Genomic DNA, 20143 nt, shown 5'->3' on the forward strand with positions numbered 1-20143 from the left:
TGCTTCTTTCGTTTTGTTCATTTATGCTGTTGTTGAGCTTTAAATCTCCAATACTTCTCGCATCAGAATTTGCAGGCACTTTTAGCAACCCAGATATGTATATATAGATATATTTCTTCGACAATACACAAAGATTCAGACCTTCAAACACAAAACCAGCTGTTGCAAAGGAAAATTTCATATATCCCATAAGCACATTCAAAACATCACCGGCAGAGCAATCTTTTTTTGTTTCAGTTATTTTTGGACACCAGCGCATTTTCACAATGATGCGGAACAATTTTTCCTCCTCAGTTCTCCTTTTATTTATACACTTTAGTAGTTGGGTGTTTTTTATACTGTGATCCCGAGATGCAAAAATACAGCAATATGGAAGCACAGAACAAATTGTCCAATGAGGCTTCACAAAATGTCAAAAAGACAGTTTAAAAAAATCATTCAAAAATAGAATTTCATTTTACATTTGTCCTGCATTTTTTTCTCTTCCGACAAAATACACACAAGTTAAATTACCAAGATATATGGAATAACTGAGCAGCAATTTATCTGTTGTTCATTTGGGGATTCAATTGGTATTCAATGAAAAGCACTTTATTATGTTTTAAAAATGTCCCCAGTTTGCTAAACCAATTCAAACAGATATTCTCTCCTTTACCATTCATGAAGAAGCCATTTTTTCTCCATTGCCCTTAACTGATGTTAACTTGTACATACAAACAATTCTCTGCAATAATATACTGTATATATGGTTAGCTATAAGACAAATGCAACAAGGTCCCCAAGATATATGAAAGATAACTTTTCTCCCCCGCTTCGGAATGAGGATAAAGCTTTCTGATAGGAGCCGACAGTGAACGTGTGCAGAAGGACAACAGTGTTTCAGCATACAAACATCTACATGTCTATCAAATGTAAAACATCAAGGGCCAGTTATTTTGATTGGACATCTGCCTCACTGTTGAGACTGGTACGTTCCCCATTTCCCTCAATCTGTGGGAAATGATAAAAGATACATATGTGCATTCTTTAATTGGAAACCAATGAATGCTAGATGTTGGTACCGTGAACTCACTGTAGAGTTGAACATCTGATTTAGACAAAAAACAAAAAAAAATGCAGTTCAAGCAGCCACTGAGAGCACAGGACTGAGGCTAGGACATTTGATCACTAAGACACATCACTTGCCCAGCGTATGATTGTCAAATAATGGAAACTCCTTCCATGAATGTAACACTTGAGACACAATGGCAAAGACATAAGGCCCTCCGATTCTTTGCCAGTATTGCTAAAGGCACTGAAGCAGACAAGAGTTCCTTAGTACCTCCACTTGGAAAAAAAAGTCTTCCAAGAAAAAAGTCTCTTCATATGATTATTGCAATGGGATGCTGGCCGTTTCTTGGACTCAAGAATAAAATGGCCTTCCCTTTTCTGGCGTTTGTAATCTGTTTAGCCTGGCAACCTGAGATGGCGAAGGTGGAACATCTTGCCTGAAAGGACCTTTAGGAAGGGCATAATTTGGGTCCTGAACTTTCTTATAGGAGTCATAGTTGCTGGACCCTTCAGACGATGTCTTTTTTTTCATCTGTTGCTCTTTCCGCCTCTGCTCTTGACGCAACAGCTCTTGGGTTTCAAGCATGACCCGGGCATTGAATCCATGGCCTCCCATGTAGCCATTTCTTGAGCCTTGATAACTGGAATACCTGGGGTTTTCTTTCGCACTCTGGAAACCTTCTCCAGGAGAATAGCTCTGCTCTCGCTCCCAAGAATCTTGAGAGATGGAGCTCGCATTTTTTCGGCTTTGTCTGAAAACAGGAAAATAATGTAAATAAATTAGCATATCCCCAAAAGGGAGTTCCTTCAAGTCAACATGATGTTAAAAATGTGGTCAATAATTCAGTGAAAGATGGTCCCATGTTTGTTTTTTAATTAAATATAGCATGTTCAAACTCCTTTCCACTCAGGGTCAAACTTGATGCAGCACGTATTTTAAAGGCAAATAATTGTCACGCTCAGCTGAGATTTGGATTGAGTCCATTCAAGAAGGTGAGAGATAGTGTAACTGTTCTACCTCACTCGGTTTTGCTAATCAAACCTATGTCCCTCAGTCAATCCAAGGTGTGACTCTGGTGCTGGCATCATTGCCAGGACATGCGGTGTTCCCCGCACTTATGCCAGTGCGGGGAAGCCCATATTGGGGCCAATGGGGGCATTCCCAGGGGTGGAGTCAACTTTAGTTGGCTTATGCAGGTCTTCCTGCCCAGAACCCCCTCTTTTGCTGGCATTACACCAGCAAAAAGGCAGGCATAACCCATTGGGCTGGATAGGGCCATTTCAGAGCAGCAACAAAGTTTTGTTTTTATTTTACCTTGCCCTTCACTGAGAGATCGTGCAGCTGTGCTGTCCCAATCCAACTCCCCGCCCCCCCCCCCCAATGGATGGGGCTACCTGTAAAAGGGAGTTACTGGCTGCAGCTCCTTTTTAAGATACCTAATGCATTTTAGCTGATAATATTTCCTGGATTATTTGACACTGGCTATACTCTATTGTAAAGTAAGGCATACTTAAATCTATTGACTTCAGTCAGCTCAGTATACCTGAATGTTGGACTAAGGCCACCAACTTTCATAATGAATCTGCCTCTGAATTCAATTATTGACCATGAACAGAATCCAATAAAAGTTAGTGACTACATTCCATTTATTCCAAAGCGCACTAATTACAACATATCCCAGAGGTTCTTTCCAAATAGGTAAGAGTAATCCACAGAACGTTCACGGACCAATTAAAGGCCTGCCCAGATCAATGGTCTTTCATTTGAGTTTTATTCTTTACTGTCCAGTTGGGAAATGTTTCACATTTCTCTTATAGAAACGCTCCAGAATTGCCAGTTGTAGTTTCTTGTTTAAAAAATAAATGCCAGCTAGACACAAAGACTTGCCTCCTGATCAAGTTTATCCTGGTTTGCTGGGGAAAGTATCCCCTTATGGCTGGCCCTTCTCTTATTGGGCAACCATCGTCAGAAAAAGTGAGCTGCTGGCATGTGCAGACTCTCCAAACAACGTGGTCACAGCTATTCAGGCAACCTCCCTTATTACATCGGATTCCCTGATGGTGATGTCAGACTGGCAGCTGCTGTATTTCCTTTGCTCCCAACATGCCTGCCTAGTCTCTTTTGTTTAAGAGTAACCAGCTCATCTTCAATTTGAAGGAATTCCTTGAGGCACTAAACTATAAATATTCACAATCTGACAGCTAGTTCTGGAACTGTAATTAGAACCTTCAAACAAAATGCCACTATAGACTAGGACATGACATATTCATATTCAGAGGTTTGGCAACGCCTTTTTCCAAGGGCCTGCCTGTCATCTTCTCAAGCTCCACAGATTCCGCCTACTCTGGAGGAAAACTCTTGTGCTGGTTTAAGCAGCTGGTAAATCATAACAGCTAAAAGAATGAGTTGTGACTGATGTCTGGGTGTACGCGAGTGACTGGTTCAAATTTTGCTTTTGCCACAGGTTCAATGAATGGCTTTAATTAAACCACGTCCCCTTACCATCTGCTCCCCAACTGTAATACAGGGACAATGCTGACCTACCTTGCAGGGTTGCTGTCAGAATTACAAGATAATATATATATATGAAGTGTTTTAAACCTTTGTATGTATCACAGATGTATAAATGAAAATAAACCCTAGACAATACGAAAATGCTCTACATTGCAAGTACATCAGTATACAAGATGGCCATTTGACAGAAACCCATTCAGTCTGATAAAGGATTCAAAATGAGTCTTGAGACTGGGGAATTATTAATATTAGATTCTGAATGGTTCTTGTTTACTGATATGCATTTGACTTTTTTGCAAAATACATAATTGTGATAGCTATAGTTGCTATAGCGTGTGACTGTGCTCTGATTGTTCATGTACCATAAAATACGGCAGGTTCTAAATTGGTTGGACTGTTGACAGTACCTTCACAGAAAAGATATTGAAGTAATTGATAAACTCTGGAAACAAGTTATAAATATAACTGCGTGAAATGTGGGTTAATCATGCAGCACAGAAACGATGACTGAAGCACATATTAATTTGTTAATTTGTTTGTGTGCAGATATTTCGTGAACCAGACCTTGTGAGCCAGACCTAGCACTATGGGATGTTATTTCACAGTCTCCAATAATGACTGACTGAATAATAATGACTGAATGAAATAATTACACAATAATGCAATTATAGTGCAATGATAATGCAATTTTTCCATAGAAGAGCTTATCAGCTGGAATTCATCAGAGGCATTAATTGGAGAACTTTGTAAGTGAAGGTGTGCTTGAAAAGTCTCAATAATGCCCCTCTTTCGGCCACTGTCCCTGCTAGGTATGCTAGCAAGACACCTGACAAATGCCTTACAATGAACAAGAGTTAAGTTGCCCTTTAGGAATTTATTTTATATCACAAAGAAGAGTCTTAATTGTTCAAAATGCATTCGGATTCCTTAGCTTGTCCAACAATAAAGCATTGTTCTTCCTGTGCTTAACATTTATCTTTAGATCTCATTTGGTACAACTGTGATAATTTGTAGAGATTGCCTGGGATGTTCAGCGTGGTTGTTAGTGATGTCTTTGGACTTGCACACGGTGGTGCACTGAATGAGTGTACAAGATTCCCTCCAAAAATGGTACAGAGACATGTCTTCAGCAGCTCCTCCTTGACTTGTGAGGCAAAGAGAAAGAATGTAGGTTTGTTACATGTGTCTTCCCCATTTTGCATAGAAAAAGTGCCGGAACGAGGCATCACCGCTGGCATTTGCTGCCAACCTCTTTGACTAACCATAAACTAAAGAAAATCCTATCAACTCTTTTATTAACAGGTTTGTGGAAAGTTACATCCTACTCTGTGGAGAAGGTTCAAAGGGTGGGAAATTACAAGGAGAAAAATAGATAAATCCAAGTCTGGCCCACCTACTTCCCCAAACCCAAGCTTGCCTTTTAGTCCCCAGTAAATCAATTTGTTTCAAAATTTACCACATTCTCTTTGAGTCACAGTCAGTCTTGTGGCTTTCTTCTTCCCATCTCACCTAGAATGAAAACTTCTACCACATATCTCTTAAGGGGCCGCTAGTCTTTCCAAAACAATGCTGGACTTGTTTCCAAACTTCAGTATTTTTCAAGAAATTTCATACTTACCTTCGACACAATTTCAGCCATCGATACCAAAAGCGTTCAACACACCTCTAAAGCTCTTAGATGCTGCCCTTGGATAGCCACAAGCAATCAACCTCTCCACCCCCATTATTTTTCCTTTAGAATTCAGTTTCCTCCTGGACAGCAGCCTATGAGCACTCTACCTATAAATCTTGATTCTAAACTAAAGCATGTCCATAGACAGCACTTAAATTTTGCAACCAATTAAGTATGTCAGAAATTTGGATGTGGCCCAATCTGATATAGCTTTTTGTGGTAATCTCCTTGTTCACTCAATTAATTCTTTTATGACATATGTCTGCGTCCTTATCCAACGTTCACTTTGTTTCAATCTATACAGAAAGAATACTTCCCGTTAGTCTGACTTCCCTAATAAAGTTTATATTTATATTTCCCCCGCCCTTCGTGGTTATGTGAAATTATTATTTATAAGGCCAAATAATGTTCTGCAGTTTTGAAAGTTAGATCCATGAGCCGCAGGACATGTCAGATCTGTCAAGAAATAACACACATTTATATAATTTCACAGTCCATGCCCCAGGGTGGCTTGGAGCCAATGGAGTCTTCCCTTGAGTTCAAGGCCATCTGTTCATGAAGTGCAACCTTTTCACCTCCGACTCCCTCTGTACCCCAAAATTCTCCCTCAACTATGGATCCTGGGGTTCTCTGTTCTCCCAAAAGTGACATTTTGGAAGGCACTTTGGGCTGCAGCATGAAGGGAGAAGTAAGGACGCTGTAACTTGCAAGGGGAAAGCATTCCTATCACATAAATGTTCCATTAGCGGCAGATTTTAATCTGGAGAACCAGGTTTGGTTCCCTGTTCCTTCCTTCGAGCAGTGGTTGGCTTTAAGCTGGAGAACCAAGTTTGATTCCCTATTCCTCTGCATGAAGCCTGCTGGGTGTCCTTGGCCCAGTCACAGTTTTCTTACATCTTTCTTAGTCCCACCTACCTCATAATGTGGCTGTTGTAAGAGGGGTGAGGGAAGGTGATTGTAAGCTGCTTTGAAACTCCTTATGGTAGACAAAAGCAGGTATAAAAACAACTCTTCTTTTGAGAGCCAGCGTGGTAAAGTGGTTAATTGGATTCAAATCTGGAGAACCGGGTTTGATTCCCCACTCCTCCACCTGAGCGGCAGAAGCTTACCTGGTGAACCAGATGTGTTTCCGCATTCCTACATTCCCGCTGGGTGACCATGGACTAGTCCCAGTTCTTTGGAACTCTCTCAACCCCACCTACCTCACAAGGTTTCTGTTGTGGGGAGAGGAAGGGAAAGGAGCTTGTAAGCCACCTTGAGTCTCCTTATAGGAGAGAAAGGTGGGGTATAAGTCCAAACTCTTCTTCTCTTCTTCTTCTGTGTTTACCTTCTCAGAAAAAAATGTATGCCCAATCACTGTAGCTTTCAATTCTCTAGATTGGGGGGGGGGGGGGCAGATGCTCATCCATCCCACAGTTTCAGATGGTTGCCATACCTGGGTAGTGAACTGTACTGTCGCTGAGCTTGTTGGAAATTCTCTCTTTCTTCTTGCCGCTGCTTCTGCATCTGAACTTCTACTGATACAGAATGCCTGCCACTTTGAGAGTACGTCTTCGCATTTGGCTAGGGTAAAATAAAAACAGTTGTAGCAACAAATCATCACGTTTTGTCTCCAGAACAATAAACAATAGATGAGTAGAACAAAACAATGTTGTCATTAACAACATGCTTTAAAAGATACCTTGAACATAAAACTTTTCATAGGATAAGTATGAGAAAAGACCATCATTCTAGGAGAAGTTATGACAATTATGTGAATCCTTATCTCTTCTGAAGCTTCACTGAGACCCAGAAGTTAAATCTCACAGTCTAGGTGGCTTCATATTGACTTCTGCACTCATTAGAAAGAACAGGCTGCGTAAAATCTAAAGGGAAGTCTTAAGAATCTTATACACTCGGGGAACATCATCCCCTGTGCTGATTTTCTGCAATGTCAAAAAGCCAAGAATGTTTGAGTCCCACGGGCATCATGAAACTGGAAAACAAATGGTTATTTTTTAAACAGGGTTGTGGGGTGTTTTTTTTTTTTAAAAGCATGATGTAACAGTTTGGGTCAAAGGGAGGTTGCTGCAGAATTTAGGAAACCTCAAGGTCATAAAAAGCCTTCAAAATACAGTCATCTAGATTCACTCATAATATATCCACAATGACAGAACCTTAAAAATATTACTGAGAGACTAGCATGTTTAAAAGAGATATTAAAAACAGCATTAGAAACATGATGAGAAGTGATTTTTAAACTCTCATATTGTTAATTCCATGCACAGATTTCAGAGGAACTCAGTAGGATTCTGCAAATGGTTACCAGAGGAATGAGGATTCCTTTTTAGAATATGTAAATTACACAGCATAAGGATGAATGAGCATAAGTCAACTTATCTACCACAATTTTATCCCCTCCACTTTTAAGGAGTTCTGTGTGGCATAAATTATTTCCCGTTTCCCATTTTATTCTCACAACAACTTTGTAAGAGCCAGTGTGGTATAGTAGTTGTTAAGAGCAGGTGGACTCTAATCTGGAGAACTGGGTTTGATCCTTCATTCCTCCACATGAAACCTGTTGGGTGACCTTGGGCCAGTCACAGTTCTCTCAGAATTCTCTCAACCCCACCTACCTCACAAGGTGTTTGTTATGGAGAAGGGAAGGGACAGAGTCTGTAAACTGCTTTGAAACTCCTTACATTTGAGAAAAGCAGGGCATAAATCCATAAACCCGGTTCCTCCAGATTAGATACATGAGCTCTTAACCTTCTACGCCACTGCTTCTCCTGAGCCACTAGTCCCAACTGAGTGCCTATACAATTTTAGCCCACTCCAAGAAGGTCAAGACAGCATATATCATTTTTTCTTCCCCTTCTTTTCTCCGTTTACTTGTCTGGCATTACCAAAGTGAATACAGTGGACTAGTCAACTTATTTCCACCAGCTTAGAACAATGTCCTCAGTGGAAAGGGATGGAGACATGTGGGTGACGCAGGCATTTTAACCTATTTCCCTTGCTTCTGGAACCTATGAACAAATTATTTCACTAAACCCCAAAGGCTTTTATTTTAGCTAATATAAGGAGCATGTAAAGCTTTTGACATTTAAACACGTTTATTTTATAAACCAGTGGCTTTTCATCGTTGTTTTGATTATTGCTATTTTATAGTGGATGGTATTTTAACAATTATTTCTATATCATTGAAAGCCGCCAAAGTGCTCCTTTGAATAGAAAGCTGGGCTACCAAAGCTCTAAATAAATAACAAAAACAAACTTGATGATTGGCTGGAGGTTTAAAGCTATGTATGACCGGTCCAAACACAAACCTAAGGTGACACTCTGTGCTCCATTATTCATCTAGCCAGCTATGGCTAAATAAATCCCATCCTCTTCCTCAATCCACAGAAACAGGAACACTAAGAAGGTACTCTGATGGTTGAGAGATAATCTTCAGGCACATGTGAACTGCATCTAACTTCCACTCAGTTGGAAAATACATCTCCAAAATATGTTTTCCCACATGGCTGATTAATAAAAATCTACACTCAAAACTGTGGCTTTGTAACTGACCAAGAGTATTTTTTAGAGCAATTATTTGTCAGCTTCCTTTCACATCTGTACTTAATTTTTTTTAAAGAATTGGAATATTATACGTAAACAATGAAAGATGGAATCTTCTCTCCCAACCGAGAAAAGATGTATCTTCATCCATTGGAATACAAACCATGAACACTGAATAGAACTTTCAAACTAGTTAACAGCTGTATAAATAGGGCAGTGCAAGTCAGAGTATAATTATTGTAATTCTTCAAAGCTATCAAACAAAGCGACTTCATCTTAACTGTGTAAATTGAAAAACGCCCCGGCCTTGTCTGGGAAGAGATGAGTGACAAGCACTGACCTTCTGAATCAAATAGTGGTCAAGGCCGCCCAAACAGGCAAGGCTGTATTATACAAATAAATACATGTTTGTGGCTTCCACAATGCTGTTTAAATACAGATGATCACTACAATGCTGAACATTTTCCAAGCAAATGACATGCAAAAAAAAAATTGATATACACTTCCAGGTGTGTGATAATTCAGAGACAATTTGAGAGCTCAGCAGAAGGACTGTGTGTTGCAGAATGCCAGTGTCATACGGATTGGTGCATGAGAGAAGACAACACAAGGCAGGATTCTTAACGTAAGGTGTGATTCTTCAATCTTCCTTACAGCCCCTCTCTGCTTTCTCATCTGCCTTTTCTTCCACTTCCTACTCTGTAGTAAACCTGGATGATCCAGCCTAGTCTGACCCCATCAGATCTCAGAAGCTAAACTGGGTCAACCCTGGTCAGTAATTAGATGGGTGACCACCAAGGAATACAAGGTTTGCTATGCAGAGACAGGCAACGGCAAACCAGTTCTGTAACTCTCTTGCCTTGGGAACCATATGGAGTCACAATGTCATCTGCAACTTGACAGCATTTTACTTACACACACACACACACACACACACACACACACACACACACACACACAGAGAGAGAGAGAGAGAGAGAGAGAGAGAGAGAGAGAGAGGGAGGGAGAGAGGGAGAGAGGGAGAGAGGGAGAGGGAGAGAGGGAGAATCCTCTTCCTTTCAGCCATGAGGGCATCTAGTTTGCTCAGCAACTGTGGTCTCCCTAATGGGTAAAAGATAAAAGTAGTCCTCCATGCAAGCACCAGATCATTACTGGCCCATGGGGTGACTATATCACAACATTTATCATAACCGCCTAGAGCCCTTTGGGGATAAGGCGATCTATAAAATCCAATAAAAAACAACAACAACAACATTTACTAGGCAAACTTTGCACTGCCTGTTCCAAACATCTACACTTTGCCTCTAGCAAGCTGGGTACTCATTTTACATACCTTGAAATGCTGGAAGCCTGAGTCAACCTTGAGCTGGCTACCTGAAACTGCAGCTACTCTGCGCCATGGGGACAAACTTCTAAATGATATGTGTTTTTAACTGTTGTTTGTGTTATGTATTTTTATGTAATTATTTAACATGTATGTTAGCCGCCCTGAGCCTGGCTAAGACCAGGGAGGGCAAAATATTAAATTTTAAAAATATATAAATAAAATAAATAAATATCAACAATGAAACAAGCTGCAGCTATCAAAACACAACAATTGAAAAAAATCTGGTTTGCTTGCAGAGGGTTGAGAGTTCACTTCCTGGCATCTCTACTTAAAGAATTTCAGCAGTTGTTGGGAATGCCTTCTCTGTGCCCGAGACCCCGGAGAGCCACTGCCAGTAAGAACAGACAATCCTGTACCAGTTTGACTTGGTATGATGAAGCTTCATCTTTCAATATCAGCTGAGTTACAATCAAAATACTCATTTTGCATGGAATTTATCAGCTTGGATCATAATAGCATTTCCGGTGGTGTAAAGTGGGAGAAGTCTCTGGACCTTCAGAAAAGCCTGTGTCAGGGACCCACATGGACAAAGAAACTATGCGAATAGGGATGCAATGAGGAAGGGAATCAGGCCCTCCTCTCCCCTGCCCCACTTGATTAGCTGGTTGAATACAATTCTTAATTCATAATGTACATTCAGCAGGCTAATGAGTGATGTTTTGAGCTTATCTAGTTACCACTTGCTTTGTTTCTTAAGGGAGAAGGCTGTGTCGTCAAACAATGAAAATTCAGTCAATTCAAGTAAGCAGAGCATTAAAGGAAGGTTGGAGTGAAGTTATGGAACACTAATGTAGACTGGAATCTTTTCTACATACGATCTAGGCAGGTCTGAGTAAAGTAAGGGTAGTTCAAACCTCAAAATTTACAGTTTTGCTCGATAAAAAGCTTCAATAATCATTGCATTTGATAGCTGCTTCAAGTAACTGGAGTCCACTGTGTCCTTAATCTGTTTTCTATTAGACAAAGCAGATTGCTGTAAAACTCCTGAACTTATAAGTTAACTATAAATATGATCAGTCAGTCACAGAATCACTGGAATTTTCTTAATGACTGAACTGCACTTTAATTCAAAAACCATCATACAAGAACTTTCTTTGCTCTGACTTTACAGGACCCCAAAATATCTTTGTTCCATACACTGTTACAATGTCAACAAAATCTTTCGGCCACCACAGCCCATCAGGCAAAAAAGGGCAGTGACGACATCTGATGCCAAGGACAGTGAGGGAAAAGAAAAAGGGAAATGAGGCCCAGCATCAGCAGTAGTGAAGGGAACAAAAAGACTCAGAAAAGCTTCAAAGGGGAAAAGACTGTGTTTACAACTGTCAAAGAATTGCCAAAGATAGAAGGAAACTGTTGACATTCCCACAAGAGAACATGAAACTCGATAAGTTGTTTTCAGCTTCATTCCAGATGAGACTGACTTCTGTTATGTGCACATCAAGCCTCTACCCTGTTGCTGTTTCATTCTGTCCCCACAGAGAATGAATACCTTCCTCAGGGAAACACAGGCCTGTTCAAGAAAAGCCCAATCTGCTGCCTGACACAGTTATCTAGCCACTGAACAGCCACTTCAAGGAACATGGTCTTCATCTGTTTGTGTTTTATATTTTTAAAACTCATTATTAATTAGCAAAATCCATTTGCTTAATGTATAACACCCACATTGGTGATAACAAGGACACGGGGTGGCTACAGCATCCTGAGGTGCTAAAACCACTTGTGCTGATAAACTAATTAGCGAGAGCTGAGATCTGTACTGAATGGACAAGCACTTTGTTCTACCCATTAACTGGAGGCCTCAAATATTGCACTGATACCAACAACAAAGGAAATCCTTGATGGTTTTTAATGTAGGATGTTTTTATTTATGCTGGGCAGCAGAGAAGAGCGTACCCATTTTGTTTAGAGCCAAACAATGGTCTTCTTATCTTCCATTCCTAACACTATGAAAAGCAAATGGAAAGAAATTAATTCTCTATGGCTGGAGTGACAATGGTGTTATGAATATCACTTATAGAGTTCAAATTATTATTTTGGGATGGGGGGAGAAGAACAGAGTTTCCAAGCCATACTATAAATCACAGGTGTCAAACTCGCGCCCCTCCAGATGTTATGGACTACAGTTCCCATCATCCCCTGCCAGCATGATGGAATTGTAGTCCATAACATCTGGAGGGGCGCGAATTTGACACCTGTGCTATAAATCAGGGATGTCAAACTTGCGCCCCTCCAGATGTTCATGAACTACAATTCCCATCAGTCCCTCCCAACATGAGCATTGGCTATATTGGCTATACTGGCAAGGGCTGATGGGAATTGTAGTTCATGAACATCTGGAGGGCCGCGAGTTTGACACCTGTGCTATAAATGAATCAGTTGGCTACATTTGATTATGACCTGATTTTCTGAATCTATTGTGGGACCTTTATGCAGCCTCTATCTTGTATAATCTTACACACGCAGAGTCTGTAATATATCAGAATTTCTGATCATTTTTGATGGATATAAAATTGTGATTATGAAAGTGTTGTAAAATATATGTAGAAATTTGGAAAACCAGAAACTCAGTTGTGTATATAATATTCCAGGGCATGTTAACAAATACCTGAAAACACAGTTCCTGTGTGCACAGGAGCTTCCTCTTTAACTTAGATCTGGCAAAAACACAGATGCCCCAGTATGGTTACAACTATGGAATCCCCTTCTTGTTTAAGATTATTTTTCATTTGGATCCTGGAGAGCCCCGATTTGTAGTTACTGGAAAATGTTCAACCAGATAAGTCATCAAACCAAAAGATCAGCTCAAAGTTTCACATTTCTGTTCTGAGCCATGTTCTCAAAGTAATTTTTCATGCCTAGATTTGTCTGGGAAACGTCCTTATAAATATTTTAATAAGAGTGCCTTTTATCCATGACAATTATTGGATGGACTGCCTTTAGGGCAGGGGTTTGTTAGTTATTGGCAAGGTGGATAAGCTAAGGCAAGAGTGCCAGCTCTCCCACAGCCAGCAAGTGGAGAGGCTGCCAACATAATCATAGCTGTATGATTCAGGGGTGGACATTTGCCTGCTATGAACTGGAGACAGACATCAAGTCACACTACTCTAACAGGTACTGGAAACTGTGGCAAAATACCTACTTTTTAAAAAAATATATATAAAGGTTAGCTATGTGTGATAACCCCCATTTTCTTTCCCCATTTAAAGACACCACCTGAATCATTTCTCTCTGCTCTTAGAAGCCCTTCTTTTTAATCATAAAGAAACTTATAGATCTGTTGTCCCTTCAAAGTTCACATGGCTCTGAAGAAGAATGAAGAAGAATGAAGGTTTCTCGGTCTGAACCGGGAGAGAAATGTTGGCTTTCATAACATGGATTTGAGGGACTTTTCTGGATTTAAAGCTTTATGTTCATCTAAGCTACAGCCCTGCCCCACCCCCCTTTATGCCACAAACTAGTTCCCTCAGGCTAATGCATGTGTTTTAACAATAGACTGCACACAGGTGTGATTTCTTTTTTACTGTCATACTTCTATCCAGAGCTTTAAAACAGAAAAACCAGAACAGCGTTTAAGGCTATGGTTTGTGTATTCTCTACAAAGCACACAGTTAAAACCATGCTGTGTTTTTCACATCTTTTGGTATTTACTACATCTGGTTGCATTTGGGGGAGAGCACCTTTAAGCTAAGGCTCTGAAGCCAAAGATGTGGCCGAAGAGATGGGCTTTATTGTTCCTCAGCACTGGAATGATTGTGTACTCTCAAAATAGATGAGGTCATTGTTTCATCCTTTCCAGGCCCAGTGATCTTATACAGACTGGAATACACAAGGGGGAAAAATAAATTCCAAGGTACATTGGACTTATTTTTCTAAATGTATGTGTCTCTATAAAATGGAAAAAGTCTACAGGCATGTGTGCCATCCACACACACACACACATTGAATGAGACAGCACTAACTATAGCTTTAACATCAGAGCAGATCCTTCAACAAATGCAACAATAAGGCTTGGAATTAAAATTAATACATTAAACAGCATTACTGCCACTTTAAGCTCATTTGCATGATCAGCCAAATAGGAGAGCAATGCCAATTGTTTGGAGAGGGTGGAAAAGAAGTAGTAGAAAGAAAGGAAAGGCCAGCATTCTGACCCATAATTTAGGAAATTATTCAATTCCTGAGGTAATCATGCTGTCATCTAAATAATTCCCCGCTCACTCATTGTAGAGATCTATAATACAAGCCATGGTCGCCTGTCTAGAGTTGCCATGGTATTCAGACAGACAACATTTGGCCCACGACCTTCAGTAGTTAAATTCTCAAGTCCCAGTGACCACATGTTTCTCTCAGACAGTTTTCCCAAGATCCCTAAACCCATTTCATTACAAGATTAAACAGACGACTCCCTGAATAGTGAAGAAGCACAAACTCTTCCAAATACCCTTGAAGTGAAAAGAAGAGATTCTGAATTCCCTGGACACATCTCATGAAACATTGGTAGGCATTAAACAAATAAAACAAAGCAGGAACTGACAAAATTCAGGAATAAATAGAAAACATTTTATAACACTGTATTTAACACAGAGGCCCTGAATGAACATTATATATTTTTCGAAAAATAGATTATTCAAGATGATGTTAATTATCATTTTTAAGGCTGAATTTTCAGTTCACTCAAGAGCACAGAACTGAAAAGAATTGAAATTAAAATTAACATACATCTTCCCTCGTAAATTAACAAATATGGCATGCATATATTTACAACACATGATACATAGCTGAGTGAATGGGCAATAGCGAGGCACATGAGAATGTAAATAACTGTAAAGTGATCCACACTGGAACACAATAATCCCATCTTTTCATATACATTGTAATGGATGTACTATTTGCCAGCTTCCTGACACGTGGCTGTTTATTTTCAGTGAAACAGCCAGGAACCAGCAGATTAAGAACATAAGAACATAAGAACAAGCCAGCTGGATCAGACCAAAGTCCATCTAGTCCAGCTCTCTGCTACTCGCAGTGGCCCACCAGGTGCCTTGGGGAGCTCACATGTAGGATGTGAAAGCAATGGCCTTCTGCGGCTGTTGCTCCCGATCACCTGGTCAGTTGAGGCATTTGCAATCTCAGATCAAGGAGGATCAAGACTGGTAGCCATAAATCGACTTCTCCTCCATAAATCTGTCCAAGCCCCTTTTAAAGCTATCCAGGCTAGTGGCCATCACCACCTCCTGTGGCAGCATATTCCAAACACCAATCACACGTTGCGTGAAGAAGTGTTTCCTTTTAATCATAAAGAAACTTATAGATCTTTCTTGGTTTCTAGAGATCAGACTCAAAGAGTGGCCCAGCAGCAGAAGACTGGCAAACTGAAAGTCTGAGGGTCTCACATCAGACAGTAAAAAAAAAAGTTTTCTTGTTCATTCTGTACTTTTATGAGTTTCCAGTTTTGCAAAAAGAGGACAGTTTATACAATTAAAGTATTTAAACTGAAGGGGACCAATCAGGAAAGGCATGCTGGTATTATAGAAGACAGTTTAGTAACAATATGGACTCAGTGTGTTGCCACTGCAGTGGAAAAGGCAAATTCTGTGCTAGGGATTATTATAATGTTTGCATATTTTATTTGAAACTTTATACAAGCAAAGGGTCTTGGTTTGTTGAATAGCGCCCAAATAAATCCCATAAAGTCAGAGAAGACATACACACTTTCAGATCAGCTTTGAAGCTTGCAAGTTATACAAAGTTCTATTAATGAACCAACTAGAGATACAATATTTTATACGAGTAGAATAATACTTTAGGCTCTCAAATATTGATGTGACCCAGCTATGCTTTGTCACAGGGAAGCCAATATCTGACAAACAATGGACAGATGGTAAGGCATGATATTAAATGAAATTAGGAATGTTGGGGGCACAGATGGACACAGGAAGGGTCAGGAGTTTAAAGGTCATCCAGGAACTAGAATCTAAATTGCACTGTTGTTGCATCAAGGATTAAGGCTAAGAGTTCAAGCAGAGGCACTGAGCTAACACCAAAGAACTTTGCACAATGCTGCATATCGAGCCCATAGGTAAACACTCACCCATGGCTGTTCAAAACTGTAGGTACGTCTCCGATCTTCTACATCCTCATCTTGCTTGGCCTGTTGAAATTCTTGTCTTAGACGTTGTATCCGGTCATGATTGCTGGGAGTTGATCGGTTGCTAAGAAAGGCAAAAAAAAAAAGGCGGAGTTAATATGTTTGCTTTTTAAAAAAAGCATATGCCTCTGTCTTTTTCAGATGCAAAATAGCACAAGGAATCTTATTGCTGTACAAAGAGACACAAAGTGCTCACAGTCAAACAGCAACTTCTGCAAAGGTGAGGTTTCTTCATGACTTTTCAGAACAATCCATCTTTAGTTAGAGGAACATCTGTTTTTAGTTTGGTTTTGTGTGTATACTAGACACTGCAGATGCCTACACAGGCTACCTTCAGTTCAGCTGAAGGTAATCAACTGACTGAGGATAAAATATTTTAATGACTAGAATACTTTCAGTCACAACCTCCACAGGGGTGCATGAAAAAGTCTATTAAGCAGGGGTGCACCCAAAGCTATCTAGTACCTACGGCCATCATGGTAGGCACAGACAATACCATAAAAACACAAGGTAGGCATTAAATAAATCTACAGAGAATCATATTTTATGCCTGAGGTACAGTGGGCCAGAAGCTTCTAAAAACTTCTAGAATGGCATCTCAAGTTATCTGCTTCGATACTGGTCAATTCTGATTTGATAAGTCAATTCCTCTATGGTGTCACGTATACATTTTAATATGAAAACCAGTGCTATTACATGCAAATTGGTAGTTTGTTGTGAAGTGACACCATAAACGTCATCAGCCATCATTTTTGCTCTTCTGCTTAACAAAAACTATTCTATGTAAATAATAAGAATTGATTTCCTGCTGATAATATATGGAGGGATTTAAAATGGCCATTCCACAGAGACTTTAAACAGGCCCTTATCCAAAATATTCTTCATTTGGTTATTAACAGGACTAAAAATGTCTCTGAATGGGAGCATGTAACATTTTTGATTTGTAGAAAGCAATACAAATATATATATATATATATATTTAAAGAGTCATTAGCAAATTATTCAGCTTCTTGTTGCAGATGCAGCTAAAGTCCCACTGGGCTTCTTGCTACAATTTAGATATGGCACTATTGGATTACTCTTTCCAGTCAATAGGATCCTGTCACCCTTTAGGTCTGTTTCTGACAAGTCCTTTGAACTGATCAGCCTGATCACATTAAAAGGTTAATGGTCATGTGGAACTTCGCAGCATGTGAAACCTACTTTGGCCCTCACTGAAGATATAAAATGGCATGACAGAGATTAACGTGGCCACCCAATGCCTGTTTTCTTGGGAAGAAGATCCATTTAACTCAGTGGGAATGAGCTAACATGCAGAGGATAGGCCTCTAAAGATGGGCAGAATCATCAAAATGGTGCTAAACATTCTTCTTTTATCTTCCAGAGGATTCCCGGTTCTTCTCTCTGTGATGTAAACATTACTTGGCATCATTTCAAAAGTATTCGAAACCCAAAGCTTTCCCTAATAGCAACTGCAAATAAACCTAAAGGGCAGTTTGACATTTTTGGGGTTACCTGGGCTAAACTCTCCCAACCCTACTAATTTCTGCCTTTCCCTTGCTACATGGGCGGTTAACTCCAGAAAGCTCTCTCTCTCTCTCCAACCCTCTGGCTTTGGCCCTTAGTGGTTTTATAGACTAAGGCTAACCAGCATTATTCATCTAAGGGTTTCTCACTACAAACGCTAATGGGAGACCATCAGGAAAATATTTTTCAAAAGACGGAGGTGTTAGCTTTCAATTATTCAAAAATCTACCAGTTCTACCTCTTTCCATTTGCTACATCATCATCATAAGTTATAAGACATTGCATTATCTTGACAAAACACCTATCTTAATGCTTATTTGATTGTTTTAATTTTGATCCTAAAAATCTAAATCTGAAGTGTAGGAGACACAGAAAGCCTCTTTTTGAGAACCAAATGCAACAGTACACATTCCAAGGGTTATAAATAAAAGCAGTCAGATCCATGAAGGTCAAACTGCTGGACAGAGTCTATCCTTGGAGAGTCATTCAGAGGGGAGGGAGTGAGGGGTGGCATGCAAGGATGGAAAGGGGAGGAGACCCGGCATCTGGACCTGGCCCACCCACCCTAGCAGAGGAAGGGGGAGGGGAGGGAGGGGTAGCATGCAAGGGAGGAATGGAGAGCTGATTCAACCATTGGACAAGCATGACTACAGCCCAAAACCAGACCTCCTGAATCTAGAATAGTGAGCTCTTCAGAATATTCACACATTAGTAATAAGACTAGCAATGCCGTCGATGGTCTTGATAGAGAATGCTCTCGTTAATATTAGAAACAATAGTTGATATCAGCATCTAAATATTTCTCGAAAAGTTTTGATTTTTGTATGACATATATATTTAATATAACACCAGGAAAGTTATCTGGTTGTGATGTCTGTATCGCTTTATTTGGACAATAGTTCTACAAAAAAAAATTGTTACTTCAGCTACAGGCTGGAAACGTTTGCAGTGTAATGTTTTTGATTGACTTTTGTATTGTCCTACCCCCAGAGAATTGAACACTGGAGTAACCTAATCAAGCCATTCTTCATGACAGTGACTTAATCTCCTGCTATACTAGCAACCTCCTCAGAGTGACATCATCACCCTGAATTACAGTTTCCTGCCACTGTCAGAATCCTAGAATCCTGTCACTTCAGGCTCAGTATCCCCATCCCCAGACTGTCCCTCTGCTGCTTGGACTCTTGAAGACTCAACTATCATCTTCTTTAGATCTGGTTCTACTCTATTAAGGAAGGAAAGGTAGAAGAGGTTGGCTGGGAAACTCTCTTCAGAACAAAGGTTCCTTCGAAAAACCCTGGTAATCTGCTGTCACCACTCCCTGACCAACTGAGAATATCTAGACACAGTGAGAGGACGTACTTCTAGTATAGTATTACACCAAAACAAAACAACACAGTGGAAATTCTGGAAAATGCATGTGAGAAAAATATGTAGTGTCCGTGCATTCTGGCATGGAGGGAGTAATTAATAGAAATCTTAATCTTAAGATGCTTCTCAACAGTTTTACTATCTGTTACAATGTCCCTTTGCTATTGCTTACAAGCTACCTTCATCTACTTTTGGTTCTCCCATAATAAAAATGCCTCCCTTGGCTCTGACCAAATTGTTTTATGGCAGAAATATATATCATTTCTCCACAGCTGCTGCCCCAACCCTACTTAGCGCTCTTCAATACAATCAAGGGTTTTGAAGGTCTAAGCCAGCGATGGCGAACCTTTTTGAGACCGAGTGCCCAAATTGCAACCCAAACCCCACTTATTTATCGCAAAGTGCCAACCCGACAATTTAACCTAAAGGTTGAAGTTTTAGTTTAGAAAAAAACCGGTTGGCTCCCTCTTCCTCCGCCCCACCCACTCGAGTAGGGGCCAGCCTGCTCTAGCCTCCAGCAAGTCCTGCGCGCACTGCTCTGTGCCTCTCTAGCATCTCTGCCTCCTCTGCGCCCCCCCCCCCTCGGGCAGAAGCCACCTGGACCACAGGCACCAGGCCTGCCAGCCAAGTCCTACGTGGTCACCATGGTGCGCGCATGTCGTGCTCAGTGGCCCAGGCCAACCTAGATGTGTGTAGGGGTGTGTGATTTTCCGCCTCCCACATAACGAACTCTGTGTGTGCGTGCCCACAGAGAGGGCTCCGAGTGCCACATCTGGCACCCGTGCCATAGGTTCGCCATCACTGGTCTAAGCTCCACTTTGTACGAGACAAAGACAGTTTTACTGCCTAAGCGATGGGGCAACTTGCACCAGGTTTGCACTTGCCCCACGGATGCCTGCCAACTGACATGATGTTAAACGTGCCCTC

At 40.5% G+C, this 20143-nt stretch overlaps 1 protein-coding gene across 4 annotated transcripts in view; it reads right to left on the bottom strand.

Moving 5' to 3' along the window:
• Nucleotides 1-280: 280 nt before the first annotated feature.
• The window catches only part of PARD3 (par-3 family cell polarity regulator), a 605108-nt gene continuing 585245 nt past the window's right edge, over nucleotides 281-20143 (bottom strand). For all 4 annotated transcript variants that reach the window (XM_048510786.1, XM_048510784.1, XM_048510785.1 and 1 more), the window contains 3 exons: nucleotides 16262-16382; nucleotides 6673-6800; nucleotides 281-1802 (listed from right to left, as the gene is read on the bottom strand). In XM_048510786.1, the coding sequence (XP_048366743.1) occupies nucleotides 1403-1802; nucleotides 6673-6800; nucleotides 16262-16382 (649 nt within the window). In that variant the 3' untranslated portion in view covers nucleotides 281-1402. The remainder of the gene's footprint in view (nucleotides 1803-6672; nucleotides 6801-16261; nucleotides 16383-20143) is intronic.

The sequence above is a fragment of the Sphaerodactylus townsendi genome, linkage group LG11, assembly GCF_021028975.2.
Source record: "Sphaerodactylus townsendi isolate TG3544 linkage group LG11, MPM_Stown_v2.3, whole genome shotgun sequence".
Lineage (NCBI taxonomy): Eukaryota > Metazoa > Chordata > Lepidosauria > Squamata > Sphaerodactylidae > Sphaerodactylus > Sphaerodactylus townsendi.